Source organism: Equus caballus, chromosome 1 (assembly GCF_041296265.1).
Source record: "Equus caballus isolate H_3958 breed thoroughbred chromosome 1, TB-T2T, whole genome shotgun sequence".
NCBI lineage: Eukaryota > Metazoa > Chordata > Mammalia > Perissodactyla > Equidae > Equus > Equus caballus.
Window position 1 is genome coordinate 26,042,726 of NC_091684.1, and position 16,006 is coordinate 26,058,731.

The 16,006-nt window shown below is 40.6% G+C and overlaps 1 protein-coding gene across 1 annotated transcript in view; it reads right to left on the bottom strand.

Moving 5' to 3' along the window:
• Positions 1–16,006, bottom strand: part of SORCS3 (sortilin related VPS10 domain containing receptor 3) — a 566,847-nt gene that overhangs the window by 12,002 nt on the left and 538,839 nt on the right. The window contains exons 20-22 of the mRNA XM_001916814.6: positions 14,155–14,288; positions 4,944–5,067; positions 3,157–3,269 (exon numbers count right to left, since the gene is read on the bottom strand). Of these exons, the coding sequence (XP_001916849.3) occupies positions 3,157–3,269; positions 4,944–5,067; positions 14,155–14,288 (371 nt within the window). The remainder of the gene's footprint in view (positions 1–3,156; positions 3,270–4,943; positions 5,068–14,154; positions 14,289–16,006) is intronic.

Genomic DNA, 16,006 nt, shown 5'->3' on the forward strand with positions numbered 1-16,006 from the left:
CAATCCAAATATGATACATAGTTTTTGATCTGGCTGAAATCCCCACCTCCTCCAAGAAGTCTCCCTTGACTATCTCTGCCTGCAGTGTCCTCTTCCATGTCAGCCTCTTGCCTCAAGCACTTCCAGATTACCACGTCCACCACACTTCAGGGACCTAGGTCATGTCCACTGTAACATACAAGTTATGTCTGGCTGATATAATCTTTTTTCCAATAGGTTCTTATTATATATTTGCCCACACATTCCCGGAGGTCTATGCACCTACCTCACTGTTCCAAAAGATGCCTGATACAGAGTAAAGACTCAATAAATAGTTGCAGGGTTGAACAGAGGTGGAGGGGTGAGTTGTTTCTCATGTGCTCAGCGCTGATTCATATTTGGAACTAGGCTTACAGTTTGGAATTACCACCCAGAGATGTAATAAAGAAAAGTGAGAGTGCCAGCTTGCAGAGAGCTACTAAGTAGCACTCAGAAGCCTGGGAAGTCTACCAAGCAAGGAGGATCCCCTGGGAACCTCTGCTTCCTGCTTGGAGGAATGACCCTGAGTAGCTAGAAGTCTTGGTACCCAAGTCCACGAGCGAGAAGGCTTTATCCTAACCAGCCAGGAGAAGCAAGGCTCCAGAGATCAGACTGAGGAGCAAAACATAGGGAATCAGCCAATGGAGTGAAGGGGCAAGCCTAATAGTGCCATCGGTGGTGTCACCCTTTGTCCCAGGGAACAGTGGTCTCAGGGAGCATCAGTCAGTTAGGGACCTTCGAGGGACCTTGAAGATGTGTGTCTAGGCACTCGCCTGGGGTGAAGCTGAAGAAATATGGTATGAGTCAGAGGATGACATACCTTAGTACAACTTTCTAGAAAACCTCAGGTATAGTGGCTGTTTTTAGGGACCTAGGGGAGGTTGTGTGGGATGGTGGTAGAAGCACAATTTGATTTAAGTGTCTAGATTCACTTAATTCCATTCGAAGGGACATACGAGGGATAGGTACTCATGAGATTTAAGGCCCAGGCATCAACTGACACAGCTGATTATTATTTACTAGTAGCATTATTATAATTACCAAGTTATGTATTAAAAAGCTAGTCTGTTTTTCATAAATATAATTATACAAACTACAACACAATCCTGGATGTTTCACAGTCAAAGGCATATAGGAGCAGTCACATTTTCATCTCTTTGTAAAAAAATTTGAGGTGAAGTTCCTCTTGTAGACAACTCCCCACAAGAATGCTCTTACACCATTCTCTTTTGTTTATTCTTCTTCCGTTCTGTCAGCTCCTTCTCCATGTCCTTCCCTGGATCTTTCTCCTCTGCCTTAGGGAACATCAGCATTCATGTCTTCCCTGATCCCACCCACCCTGGGGGATGGTCTAAAGACCCCCACAGCCTCAGCTCCCACATCTCTACCTCCAGTGTGAACCTCCACTTGACCTTCAGATCCATATTTTCAACTCTCCTGGTATCTTCACCCAACTGTTTCTCATGTGCTCTAAACTCACATAAAGATCAAACCAGCATTGTTCCCCAAGCATGTTTCTCCTGAGCGGTTGCCATCTTGACTAATGGCAAGGCCATCTCCTACCTACTCTGGTAATCAGAAACCTCCCTCTCTCTCATCCACACTAAACTTTATTTGTCACCAATTCTATTGTTCAACTTCCTAAGGAGCTTTTGGATCTTTCCTCTTCAGGATCTTACTATCTCTTGCTCAAGATAATTGCAGTAGTCTTTTAACTGGTCATCTTTTGTGAAATCTCTCCCCAGCCCTATTCATTTCCTACCTCAGCAGCCCATCCTCTGTATTGCTGCCAGAATGGGTGTTTGAAATAATCTATTGTCAGCATTTTTTACTTAAGTAAGAAAACAACACTTTTCCACTTCCCAGTGCCTACAGGATATATGTCGATCCTCTTTCAGCTTCTCAGACCCTTCACAACATGACTTAACCGTCCTAGCTCTGCTTTAACACACTTGCCTTATAACCTGTCTATCAGCTATACTGAACTCTGCCATTTCCCAAATGTGCTGCGCTCTTTTGAGAGTTCATGGCTTTGCATATGCTGTTTCCTGATGTTTACCTGAAAGACATCATCTTATAAATAGATAAAACTACTATTTATCCTTTAAAACAGAGTTTAAGTATCTCCTCCAAAGACCATTCTAATAGTTCACAGGTATTTACTGAATCACAAATATGTGCTAAGCCTGAACTTCCCTGGATAGAGTGAATCACACTTCTCTCCATGCTCTTCTGAAATGCTGGCAATGCCTCTACAATAAAACTAGTCGCATATTAGACTTATCTCTACATGTGAATTGACTATGTTCTATTCATCACTATATTCTGGTGTCTACCTCTGAGCAAAGGGTTAACACAATCCTTTCAACTTCCTCTAAGGCAAATCTGACATTGGTTAACTCTATACTTATAGAGTCTGCTGGCACGTTCTGCTTCCTGGCCTGTAGCCTTCTGATTACCACACATGGCCAACCATATTCTTGGAGTCTGAGTGTCTGGTTAGGAAAATCCCTTTGGGGACCACCCCATGGCCAAGTCATTAAGTTCATGCACTCCACTTTGGTGGCCTGGGGTTCCCCGGTCTGGATCCTGGGCACGGACCTAGTATTGCTCATCAACCCATGCTGAGGCAGCCTCCCACACAGAGAGAGGAACTAAAAGAACCCACAACCAGAATATACAACTATGTACTGGGGGTACTGGGGAGAAAAAAGGAGGAGGATTGGCAACAGATGTTAGGTCAGTGCCAATCTTCAAAGGAAAAAAGAAAGCAAACCCCTTTGGTGGTCAAACAGCCAGCCAGCCTAGTGAATGATATTAGTATAGACTCAATGAGTGGTCCATTCATTATTCCATTAAAGGAGTCAAGCCTGTCTTAGAAAAATTTAGGATGAGATGGGGCCAATTTCCATCCTCAAATACTAGACTCTCTTTCTCTCTCTGTCTCTCCTCTGAAACCCCTCTATCCTTCCTTTCCTTCCTTCATTCCCTCCATTCTTCTTTTCTTTCTCTCTTTTTACAGAGAAATAATCCTTATCTAATTGTGGAATGGTGGCTTTAATCCATGAAAATGTATTCTGGACCAAATCATCTGCTTCTTTACGCATAAAGATATAAGCAAAGATAAAATCAACTTACTTTAACCAGAGCTCGCTTGATGACATTGCCAATATCTTGCCTCCACTCAGGAATATCAGGATTGTGGTAATCCAGATTAGGGGAGAATGATAAGAGTTGGGACTGGAAGTATTCTGCAAGGAGACAGAGTGTGTGAGTGGGGCTGAGAGAGGCTGTGATAGGCCAGGGGACTCCATAATCACTGTGCTTTAGAAAAAGGGTCCAATTTTTCCTGTGGCCTCAGCTATAATTCCTTCTTTTCAGCCTGTTTCTTGACTTTTGAAAGAAAGTGGGAATTGGTGACTGGAAGAAACTTGCACTCCTACCATTGTTGTTAGTTCCTAAAAATCTTAAGGTCTTCTTCTTGTCAATGAGTATTATCTGAAATGAAAGATAACTATGAAACCCCAGAAGGGGACTCTTGCTACTGTAGGTGCTATCACGTAGAGCGAAAAATAAAGCATTAACAAATTGGGCTTGATTAGAATGGAGCCTTTTCTTGTCCTTAATTCCTTCCTCCATCCTGCTAGAAACTGCCTCAGGGGGTTAGAAAGTAGGCTGAAACCCCATATCTAGAGTGTGGGTAATGCTGAATTTCTTAATCTAGTTGGTAGGTACACAGGTGTGTTCACTTTGCGGCGATTCATAAAGCTGGAACACTCATGATCTGTTTACTTTTCTGCATTAAATTTATACTTCAATAAAAATGTTTACTTTAAAAAAAACCTTCTGGGGCCAGCCAGGTGGTGCAGTGGTTAAGTGCACACGTTCCGCTTCGGCGGCCCAGGGTTCGCCAGTTTGGATCTCAGGTGGAGACATGGCACCGCTTGGCAAGCCATGCTGTGGTAGGTGTCCCACATATAAAGTAGAGGAAGATGGACACAGATGTTAGTTCAGGGCCAGTCTTCCTCAGCAAAAAGAGGAGGATTGGCAGCAGATGTTAGCTCAGGGCTAATCTTCCTCAAAAAAAGAAGAAAAAATAAACGCTTCTAGGTGCCCAATGAGAGAGCCTGAGCAAGTCTGCAGAGATGTAGAAAGGCACTCACCTGGGCTGAGGCAGAAGAAATATGGTCTGAGTCAAAGGGTCATATACCTTATACAACTTTCTAGAAAACCCAGGTAGAGTGGGGTTTTTTAGGGATCTGGTGACATTGTATGGGATGGTGATAGAAGCAGTTTGATCTACAATAAATGTAACAATTAAGAATGGTTCTCCAGGATTGAGAACAGGATAGTGGTCCTAATCACCACTCTCCTGCCCTGCTCTGTCCTTATATTCTTAGCCTTATTCTCAGCCTCTGCAGCCAAGGATGTTCGAATCTCCAACAATCAAGAAAACACATTGGTTATGTGTAGTTCATCTCAGTAGCTGAGCTGTGAGTTCTTCAAGGACAGGAACCATAACTCCTCCAGCATTTGAGATCACTTGTCCCCATTCTCACAAAGAGTGGGTGCTGTATGTGTGTTATAGACACCTCAGCAGGACATCAGATCTAGATGCTTCTATGACAGTCTTTCCAGCTTAGAATTCCTCCAATTTATCATACATCTCTGTCTAATGAGAACATCAGGTTGTGAAGCAGACACATTGCAGAAGACAATAAATGCCTGTCTGTGACCTGTTGCTCTTACAATATCAACCTCTATTTAGGAACAAGGTAGGTAGCAGGTGTGGATACCCCTTGTGGACCTACCTAATTTTCCCCTGGCTTGGGGAATTGCCAAAGCAGTCAGCAGTTGTCACTAGGGTGGGTGGAGAGGATTGGTTGGGCAAGAGGGAGTATCACAGGACAATTTTCAGGGCTTACCATGAACTGCAATATCCTTCGTGTCCTGGATAAGGGCATTCCCAGCAGCCACCTGGACAGTGATGGTATTGGTTCCCTCTGCAAGGAATGTGAAGGAAATGCTGCTGTCCAAGGTGATGAGGGGCTAAAGGAGAGAATTAGAAACACCCATTCAGTCTTCCGTGGGATTTCAGATTTCCTCCTTTCCTATAAATCTCAGACTGTCACAAATCTGTATAACATTTGAATATCCCCAAGGGATCCTACCCTTGAAAAAGGAAATTTTCCTTCCTGGAAAAAGGAAAAAGGAAAATTACACATCTTCCCCAAACTGTGATTACATCCAGCATCCAGGAAGAGTAATTATATATTTGAGATACACAGTAAAATGATAATCCTAGGTGATGAAGATAAGACTGGACACCCTGAATTTGGTATGTCATGCTGTTCCTTTTCCTGGGGCAAAGTAGAAGCAACTTTTGTAACCTATACCTTTTGGCTCTTGGAACGGGAGGTCATTTCTCTTCTCCTCCAACATTCCATATGTTTCCGAGAAGTGACCACATTTTATTTACTTCTGTATCACCCAGCCCTGACATATTGTCTTACATATAGCAGACTACATATATAAGTTGGATGCATAGGTATATTACTAGCTTTGTTTTATTACGTCTGTGTTTTCCATTGCAAGTCATTTCTAACATTTTTAATAGGTTGGCAAACATATAAACATACCCATCTGCAATCATTTTGTAATCTTTTTTTTCTTTTTCTGTTTTATTTTCTTGATCATGATAGATAGGGACTTGCCAAAGATAAAAAGAGAAACAGAATAATTATATTATTTTTCCTGAGAATTAGGATCTTGATAAAAGCAGGTGCTTACTGGAGAGAAGAGAATGCAGATCCTGAGATTAAGGAGTCACTATTCAGTGGACTTCTTGAGGCTCATTCCCTCTCAAGTCCTCTGGTGTTTGCAAGGTAAGACAAAATAGTAGGAGTCTTCTCTGAAGGCAGATCGCAAAGAGATATCAGAAGCACAGACTCCCTCTCCTCTCTGTGTGTCGGGACGACAATGGGATGGGGAGTAATATTGTAGCTAGGTTGGGGTGCATAGAGCTGCCTCTTAAAGGGGTGAGTGTCATCCAGCACTCACACACCATACCCATGTGTTCTTAACTGAACATGGCCTGGATGCATGTGCCAGAAGCCTACAGAGACTCAAAGATGTGGCTTTTAGACAGCAACCCCGCCAGAAGACTGAAATTCCTTTCTAGCTCAGAATTGTCAGCTAGGCCTCTGAAACAATAATTTGATTTCTTCTGCTTTAAAATTCTATTGCCCTATTTTATGACCAGGCTGATGGCTGGAGTTGGGCAGGATTAGAGCTATTACCCTGAGGTTCTGACACCCTTTCCTCTCTGTTTGCTAGAATAGAATTGAGTACGGAAAGAGATGTACTCTTTCCCTTAACTGATGGGAAACCCCAGAGTTCAAGCATTCTTCTCGTACTTATGGCTCTGTGATGATATACATAAGGGTGTGGCCTTACAAATTAAACAACATATGAGGTACAAGTAGGTTCTGTGATGCACATCAATGCCAATGGGCCAACAGCAGGCTGTTTAGTGTCCTGTGTTGAAAAGGAAGCTGAAGTCAAGCTGGGCTCACCACAGCAATGTCATCCATAGCCATGGAACAAGGGAAAAACCATGTGCCAACTCTAGTCCAACAGGAACAGAGACTTGAAACTCTGACTCTGATACTATTTTAATGAATGACCTTGGGCAAAATCTGTCTTCATTCTGAGCCTTAGCTCTTTATCTGTTAAATGAAGGATCTGGGTTAGAAGAGCTGTGAGGACTCATTCAGTAATCAGAATACCAAGGATTAATGAATGACTTTGGGCAAAATTTTCTAGTTCCTCCTGGTCAACCCATTAGGTCTTATCTGTCAGAACATCTTTACCTGCTTCATTACCTTAGTCACACTCCATGGAAGGAAAATGAGATACCTCTATAGACCCAACAGAAATTTAAAAAAAACACATCAAACATTGTTGAGGATACAGAAGAGCTGTAACTCTCACAAATTTTTGGTGGGATGTAAAATGGTGCGACCATGCAGGAAAAAGTTTAGTTTTCAAAAAAATTGCAATTAATTTTTTTCCAAAGTTGTACCATTTTACATTTTATGACCCAGCAACTGCAATCCTGAGAATTTAGTCAAGATAATAGGGAATATGTGCCAACAAAAAAATAAATAAATATTCAGAGCAGTATATTCATAACAGCCAAAACCTGAAAAGAGCCCAGGAGAATTCATTAATAGGAAAATGAATAAACAAGCCACAGTATATTCATACAATGAACATAAAAGAACAAATACTGACAGACACAACAGTATGGATGAATCCCAAAACTGTAAGAAGTGATAGAAGCCTTATATAAAAGAATTCATATAGTATAATTACATTTACAGTCAGCCCTCTGTATCCAGAAGTTTCACATCCATGCATTCAGCCAACTGCAGATCGAAAGAGCTATGATGGTTGCGTCTGCACAGAACATCTACAGACTTTTTTTCTTATCACTATTTCCTAAACAACACAGTATAATAACTATTTACATAGCCTTTACATTGAATTACGTATTATAAGTAATCTAGAGATGATTTAAAGTGTACGAGAGGGCATGTGTAGGTTATACGCAACTACTATACCATTTTATATAAGGGACTTGAGCGTCCATGGATTTTGGTATCTGAAGGGGGTCCTAGAACCAGTCCCCTGTGGATAGCAAGGAATGGCTGTATATGAAGTTCTAGAACAGGCAAATATAATCTATGATGGAAAAAAATAGTGGTTGGTTCTGGGGATTGGGGGTGGGAATTGACTGAGAAGGGGCATGAGAGAACTTTCACGAGTGATGGTAATACCACACATCTTAATACAAGTTTGGGTTACCAGTATATGCCTTTGTCAGAACTCAGGAGGTGCACACTTCAGATCTGTGCATATCGTTGATACATTTTATACCCCGATAGGGGAAAAACTGTAAACAAATATTGAACTCTAGTTAATGATTTGTGAGCTGAAGCATTTAGGACAAAGCACATAGCTGTCTGAAATTTACTTTGAAATGAATCAAAAAATTAATGTATATTGATGGATGGATAGAAGAATTTAAGTTTAAATAGTTTAAATAGACATATGACAACAAAAGCATAGTAAATGTTAATGGTAGACTACAGGTGGTGGGTATATTGATGTTCACTGTAAAATTATTTCAACTTTAGTGTATGTTTGAAGTTTTTAATAATAAAACATTGGGAGAGAAACAGAATAAAAAAGGAATAGTCTATGTGTTTTCATTTGTCTTGATTCCATGAATTACTCTCTCTGACCATGACTATATTACATTGCCCTTCCGTTTTGGTTACTGCTCTCAGCTCTCTCTCATCTCTTCCCACCTCTCACCACCAGGATATCTTTCTCCCTTAACAGCTGTCTCTTCAGGGAACCTTCACTACTTCCACGTCATCTTCTTCAGCTCTCAGTGGTCTATACGGTCCCTTCTCCTTTTTCTTCACATTCTTCTTGTCTTAGACATGGGTAGTTGGTGGTATGTCAGGCAATGACATCTCTTTCTGAGAGGGGTGGAATTCCTCCTGTCCCAGAAGATTTGATCTTCTCTCCATCTGGCTGATTCCCTGGGAGATCCAGGGGCCCAGCAATGATGCAGGGCTGCAGGACAAGGGAGTGCCATCTGAGGTAGGAGGGAGCACACCACCCTGCCAGGCAGTCAAGGCTCTGAGCCACGGCAAACAAACTGTGCTGAATGGGAACACTTAGTCCCCAAATGGCAGGTCACAGGCTTCTGTGCTGAGGAAATGGCAGGAGCTAATTTTGTTTTCCATATGGCTTTTGTTTTTCATCAGCTGTTGAAGCATCATGGCTGACTTCATCTTCCTTGCAAAGCTGGAACACTCAACAGGATGCTTGAGTTCTCTGTTGGCCACTGATATCTAGTACACAACGCTCAAATTAAATCAAGTATTTTAAGGTTCATTGACTAAATCTATTAGGTAAGTAGTCACATTTATTAAGCCAGGCCTCTGTTAATCCCAGCAAATTGGCCTTTCAGAGCCACACAAATCCAACAGGTGGCTGATTCACTTCTCTGTCTCTGTGCTTTGTCCAAGCTGCATGGTCAGTCAATGGTGAGGCTCCTTACAATAATACCTCACGCCCTGCCTAGGCTGTGGACTGCATTCTTTCCCACAGAGAATCCTTCCTGTGTAACAGGTCACATTATCATCCACTGAGCCCAGCAAGAAATTGACAAATCTCGTGAGAGACTGTTTAGTTATGAGATTTCCACTGGACCAACGGAGCAGGGAGCTTTAGGAAATCTTTGGATGCGGCCTACACCAGTTTGCCAGAAACAGTAAGCCAAGTTAATATTGAATATTATAAAGTCTCCACAATTTAAATGTATATCTTGATGAATGCTGCCATTCCCAAATTGGACAGACTGCAATCACTATGTTTGCCTTACTTAAAACCTTCAGCAGATTATATAATAATGTGTGAAAAATTCTTATCATGGGAAGTGGAAAAGGCAGAATATATAATTGTGGATATACTATGATTAGAACTATGGGAAAAAAACTAAAATACACACAAAAAAACAGAAAGAAAAAACCAAAATAATATGTATAGACTATGATCTGTGACTATGGGATTAATGTGAAAATTTACAGTTAGGAAAAAAACTTTCTCAAATATACACACACACACAAACACACAAACTCTTCAAAAGTATCTCACTGTCTAAACTATCATTGTCCATGAATCTGGTTTTATCTTCCATCATCCTATCCTAAATCTTAGTTTCCGACAAAATAAAAAGCTTCCATTTATGTCATTGAAAGCCACCTGTCATCTATCCTCCTTACCTTTCAGTTTTTTCTCTAATTTTTGCTCAAATGAATCCTGTGCTTTGTCTGAATCACTCTACACAGAACACAACCATGCCCAAAGCCTACTGTTGCACAGAAATCCCTCTCCCTCCTCTCTGCCTCAATTCTGCCGTTGCTTCAATGCCAGCTTAGGACCAACTTCATACACGACTCATTCCAAGACCTACAAAGTCTGCATCCATCACCCTCTAGGCTGCTTGACGGAGCCAGTAATATTACCTTCCTATTGTTGCTCCTTATAGTATCTATTCTTGGATATTAATCTCATATTCTCAAATAGATTATATGTTTCTTGAAGGCAACAAATGGAATTTACACTGCTTTGTATTCCTCACAACATCTAGCACAAAATACAGGCTCTTGAAAAAGATCCATGGAGCTGAGGCAATTTCACATCTCTTGCTGATAAGTTTGTAGGTTTATGAGCCTATAGTTGGATTTCAGGAATGCTTGCTCTCTTCTATTTACTTATACACTACGCTTGTTCACCACTCACTGCATGTGTGTTCCTCTTGCCTTCTTATCAGGAATGTAATTTCCTTGAAGGTAGGGACAAAGTTGTATGTGTATTCCAAGCAATGGGCTGGCTATAAATGGGGAGTGTCAATTGATTCTTATTGAGAGGTTGGTTTAATTCAACCACCCGGGGGAACCTGTTCAGTTCACCTAATCACAACACATACACACCCCCGACCCCCACAAAACACTACCTTCCATGGTTATTAGCCTAAATGTTTTCTCTGTAAAATGTGATAATTTCTCCTTCGTTAGTGATGTTCTAATAATTAAATAGAACAACGTTTATGAAGAGCCTTGTACAAAGCAGTACTAGGAATAAATGCTCAAAATCAGTATCAGCTCCTTTTACAGATCAGTTTGCTAGTCAAAGGGAATCAAATAGGTTTAAAATCACAGCACTCACTATGACACCAAAGACACTCATTCATTTTCCAGTCAACTATGGTGCTCATTGGACCAATTACTGGGTACTGTGGCCACGTTGATGATTTTACGGCATAATGCTAGCAAAAGGCACTGAAAGTGTACCTCTTTCAAGTGGACTGAATAACCACTCTTGGAGGTGAGAGGGAAATCTGTGGAACCAAGTCAGAGCTGTCACTGAGACGTAGATGCTGTTGACGTAAATGATGAGCATAATACTGACTAATATTTTCAAGTACCTAGATGTCTTCTAAAAGCTTTACATACCTTTCTTCACTTAATCCTCAAAGCAATATTAGAGTGTAGTTACTACTATTATTACTCTGACATTAGAATTAACAGAAATGAGGCCCAGAGAAATTACATGATTTGACTAAAAGCATACTGAGAGGAAGAACCTGAGTCTGGACCCCAACCCAGGTTTGTCTTATTTCAAAACCACTCAACTCTAGTGCTTCTCATGTATTGTCATCCTTGGGTTCTTTGGGAACAAAAAACAACCAGTAAGGTCTTTAAGATGGGGGTATTTGTTCAGCATTTCATGCTCAAATTTATAGATTGAAATTCCCATCCAAAGGAATACTTCAAGACATCATCAATTAAAAATATAAAACTATAATGCCATTCTGTAATTTTAAAATCTTCCTCTATATGTGGTATAATATAGATTGGATAGATGGATATATAGATAGATAAATATTTCAAATTATAGCTCAATGATGTTCATGGATTGGATATTAGTATCCCTGCTTTAGAGAAAAGAACGGAGACTCAGATTTGGTATTTGTCCGAGCAAACGGATAATCGTTAGAGAAATGGAAACTTGACTCTCCAAACACTTTGTCGACTTCTCTGTTTATTTATCAAATATTTACTAGACACTGTCTGGTATTTCAGGTCTTAGAAGCAGCACTGAAAGAAAAAAATGGTGCTGTAGAGAAACACTGTGTCTTTGGTTCCATGTGGCTGCTGAGTAAATCATTGTGTTTGTAATGGCCGAGAACTGCCCCCTTGCATGCAGCACTTTCTAAGTGAGGGTCAGCAGGTAAATGAATGCTAAGAGAAAAGAATGCCCTGGCTTGCCACCTGAAAACCTCACATCATCAGAGAAGAAATGAACTTAAAATTCTTCTCTTTCTAACTTTCTCCTCCCAAATGATTTTCTCTTTCCCCTCACCGTGTATGTCTGCTGTTTTTGAAGCAGGACTTTAAGGTCTGTAACCTCTAGGAGACAGAGGGATGCAGCTAAAGCATCCTGGGGTTGGGAGGTGGCGCATTGGAGATGGAGTGAGGACACCAGGGTTTTGAGTCTGGCCCTACAGTTAACCAGCTGTTTGACCCTGGGGTGCTCATTTCACACAGGGAGCTTCACTTTTCTAATATATCAAATGGGGATCTTATCAACGAACCTCCTTATCTTTGCCCTGGTGAATAATAATCCCAGAAATGCAAAAGCATCAGCAGCCTATACTAAGAAATTGATCTAAAAGTATATAGCACAAATAATGCAAGCAGAAAAGGGTCCTTTGCATCCATGAACTAGTTCTATTTTTTTATCAATCTATCCTAACTCCCAGTTTTTATAACAAAATAAAAAGCAACCATTTAGTGAGTACCTAGTGTGTGCCAGGGAGATACACATTATCTTATGTAGTTTTCACAACGATCAAGATGACATAGATACTATTCTTTCCAGTTTGCAGTTGAGTGAATTAAATTTTAGGTCAAATGTCTTGATCAAGCTCACAAAGCCAGCATGCAGCAGTGCTGGAAAACCTAAGCCTTGTCTCTCTGACTGGTAAGTCCATGTTCTCGCCACCACATCCTGCTGTGCTGTCTCCCTAAAAAGAGCAGGGCTGAATCATTTCCCACTCTTATCACGCAGGGGCTGAAGTTCTCTTTGGTCATCTTGAAAGAAGAAAACAAAACCAGCATTGTTTCATTTATTTTTTAAAGGAATTACTACATCAGTAACTGAATATTTATTACCCTTTTCTTTAGATATTCAGCATTTCCAAGTCTGATATGATAGCTTTCTTAAATTATTAAAACAATTAAAAGTTTCTCTAAGATGAGTAATGCCAATCACTCCAAGAGTGACAAAAAAAAACGCAAAGACAAAAACAGGAATAGAAAAGGACATTAAGCCCTTAAATTGGAGGACCCTCAGCCTACCTGCTTTCAGCTTCTGTTATGCAAGTGTGGTCATTCTTGACACAAATGTCACCATTATCAATTGCTGGGAGTAGGGAGTATCTGCAAAGTCCAGAGTTGGCCCCTTTACTTCCTTTCTTTGAATTGGCAACATCAGTACGTTGCCTGAGAAGAATCTGGCCTTTGTAAAATATCTAGTAGGTCTTGATAAGGATTCCTTACATGCATTTCCCCATTTAATTTTCACAGCTCTACATTTAGATACCTAACTCATATTTTACACATAGTGTCACTTCATCTCAGAGATGCTAAGTGTCTTCCTTGATATTATATAGCTAGTGAGTGGAAAGGCCAGGATTAAAACAAATGGAACAAACGAACATTTAGAAATATTGATTAGATGAGCAAGAACGCCCAGGTTTGTGTAGTTTCCCAAAGTACTCTTTCTTCCTTAAGATTGTTTGAACTTTCCGTGTTAAAATAACGAGCTTGATGTGGGGAGGTATGTCATATTCGATTATGTGGGTCCATAGCTGCATTTGGTACTTCCTATTGTGCACAGCCCCAGTGCCCCCAACATCAACATAGAAGATGGAGCATAGGAGTGATGGGGGTCAGGGCAGGCTTCCCCCAAATATGCCAAAGTGGCATATTGATTATTTTGATTTAAAGTTACTTAAGAAACAGCCAGCACAAAAAGGACACTCTGACCATCCTTTGTCTCTCTGAAGGCAGGAAATAAATCTCCTGTGTGAAAGGTACTCTCCCTGTACCAGGAGGTGGAGAGACATCCTTATCACTAGCTATAGAGAATTCAAGGCTGAGAAGCTCCCGTAAACAAACTCTGCTCACTCTTCACTCACTAAGTGCCCAAACCTAAGTTTCTTTGTCTTGTCAGTTCTTCACAAAATTTATTATTTCCTTGTCAAAAAGCAAAAAGCGGCCTGCTTTGGTTATTCCTTTTAGGTCCCATTTCTATGAGACTTCTGTACGTACGAATTAATTTTTTTTTTCCCTTACTAATCTGTTTTGTGTCGATTTAATTATTAGATCAGCTAAAAGAACTCAAAAAGGGGTAGGTGGAAAATTTCCTCCTCCCTGACAGGAGCATTCAGTAGAGATTTAATCAGACGCTGATCAGAAAGGGCCAAACCTTTGTGCTATTGCCGAACCACCAGAAATATGTAAGTGTCCCTAGCTGACTGGGCCACACAACTGCACTGATGTTGACCTCCTTATTTCTTATGGCGACAAATGGAACTCGGAGATGAACATGCTCCACAGGACCTAAGGGAATAAGGAAAACAATGTCACTGTTTATATTCCTGGAATAAACAGTCAAACTTTATCACACTCCCAGATTCTTAATTTGAACCCCTATTACCATCACCTCTAATAAAACACGTACCACAAACTCTCAAACGTTAAGAGGGGTGAGTGTGTGTGTGTGTGCTTGAAATGAAGCACCAAGTCTAACAGGGAACTCAAATCAGTCTTGAGAGTTTTTGAGTGACATCTGAACTTAATTTACGTCTGATGAGCCCAACCATGAATGCTTATGAATCTCTAATCTGAGGACAAAGCTGGTTTACTAGACACTTAGCCAATAAATAGGAAGATAAACAGCAGTCTCTTTCATTTCTGACGATTAGCGTGTATTGTGATTTGAGGCCAATGCATTGTACAGAGGACTCTTCCATTATCCTCAACTGTTAATTGGTTCCAGCCTCTTCAACAATTGGCCATTGTGCCTGTCTGCAATACTCAGTGGGTGTCATTCAGAAGCTGACAAAACTGTTTTACAAAAAGGAAACAGCACATCTCCCTAAATCGCAGGAGACACAGACGCCAGGTTTTCAAGTCATAGAAAAGCTGCTTACAAAAAGTGACCAAACTTTTCTTTTTTTTCTCAGAAAACAGATACAAGCAGCATCAAATTCTAAAGCAGCAAGTAAGAGAACATATAGGAACACACTCTATGCATAATAAGTGAGTATTTTAATTTAATTCATTTCCAAAGTAAAACGAGAAGAAGAAAACACTGATGGAAAATGTTAACGTGTCAGCATTGCATTTGTGGGGTAGATGTGTCATTTTTAAACTCTGTGGGATTTTCTCCCCACTTCCACCCCTTCCTCTTTCTTTTTCCTTTATCCCTTCCTCCCTTTCTTCCTTCCTCCTCCTTATGTCCTTCCTACTTAACCAAATCTAATTAAAATACTCCAATATCTGTCCACACTATGTCAGAGCACATTTTCCTGGTTTCCACCATGACAGTTTTGATGAGTAAAAGTGACTAAAGGTCACAACTGCAACAAGGACATCTCTTTAGCCTGAGAGCCGTGAGTCTTTCTCACAAGTGGGACATATTTCAGGCCAACTAGCTTTCACTATTTGCATCCTTGGTCATTTTGGAGACAGTTCACTTTAAAGGGAAGAAAACAGATGGATACTTTCCTCTCTGCTCCAATTTAATTCTGTATTAGATTAAATCTGGTTTGGATCTGTATGATCTCTTCCTCTATTTTAGTGAGCCTTGACATTACACAGACTATTACCCTGTCCCCTGCCTTCCTTATAGTAATGAGAACATATGAAAGTGATGTGTGGATGTTAAAAGTAGGATATAATTAATTATGGGTTGGCACCATTTCTATCACCATCACCATGACCACTACACCATCATGGTTTCTGTGTATCACTGGGGAAAAGTCCCTCTAAGGACAAGGGTGTTCTTCTGAGTCTCACTGGGCAGATCCTATGTTGTAGGTAAATTTATTTGGGGGACAAGGTGTTTGGACAAGGACTGATGTTTAAATGAGGAGACCAGTCAGACCTGCTTGCCCTGTCCAGCTGTACTTTCCTAAACAATCAACAAGAATTCAAGAATCTGTGTATCTACAGCCTGACAACACTCTTTGCCTATAGCCCTCTGACCGGACCCCAGACAGATGGCATCTCAAGAGTTATTCCAGCAAATAATTTGAACCTTGTCACTTTAGATT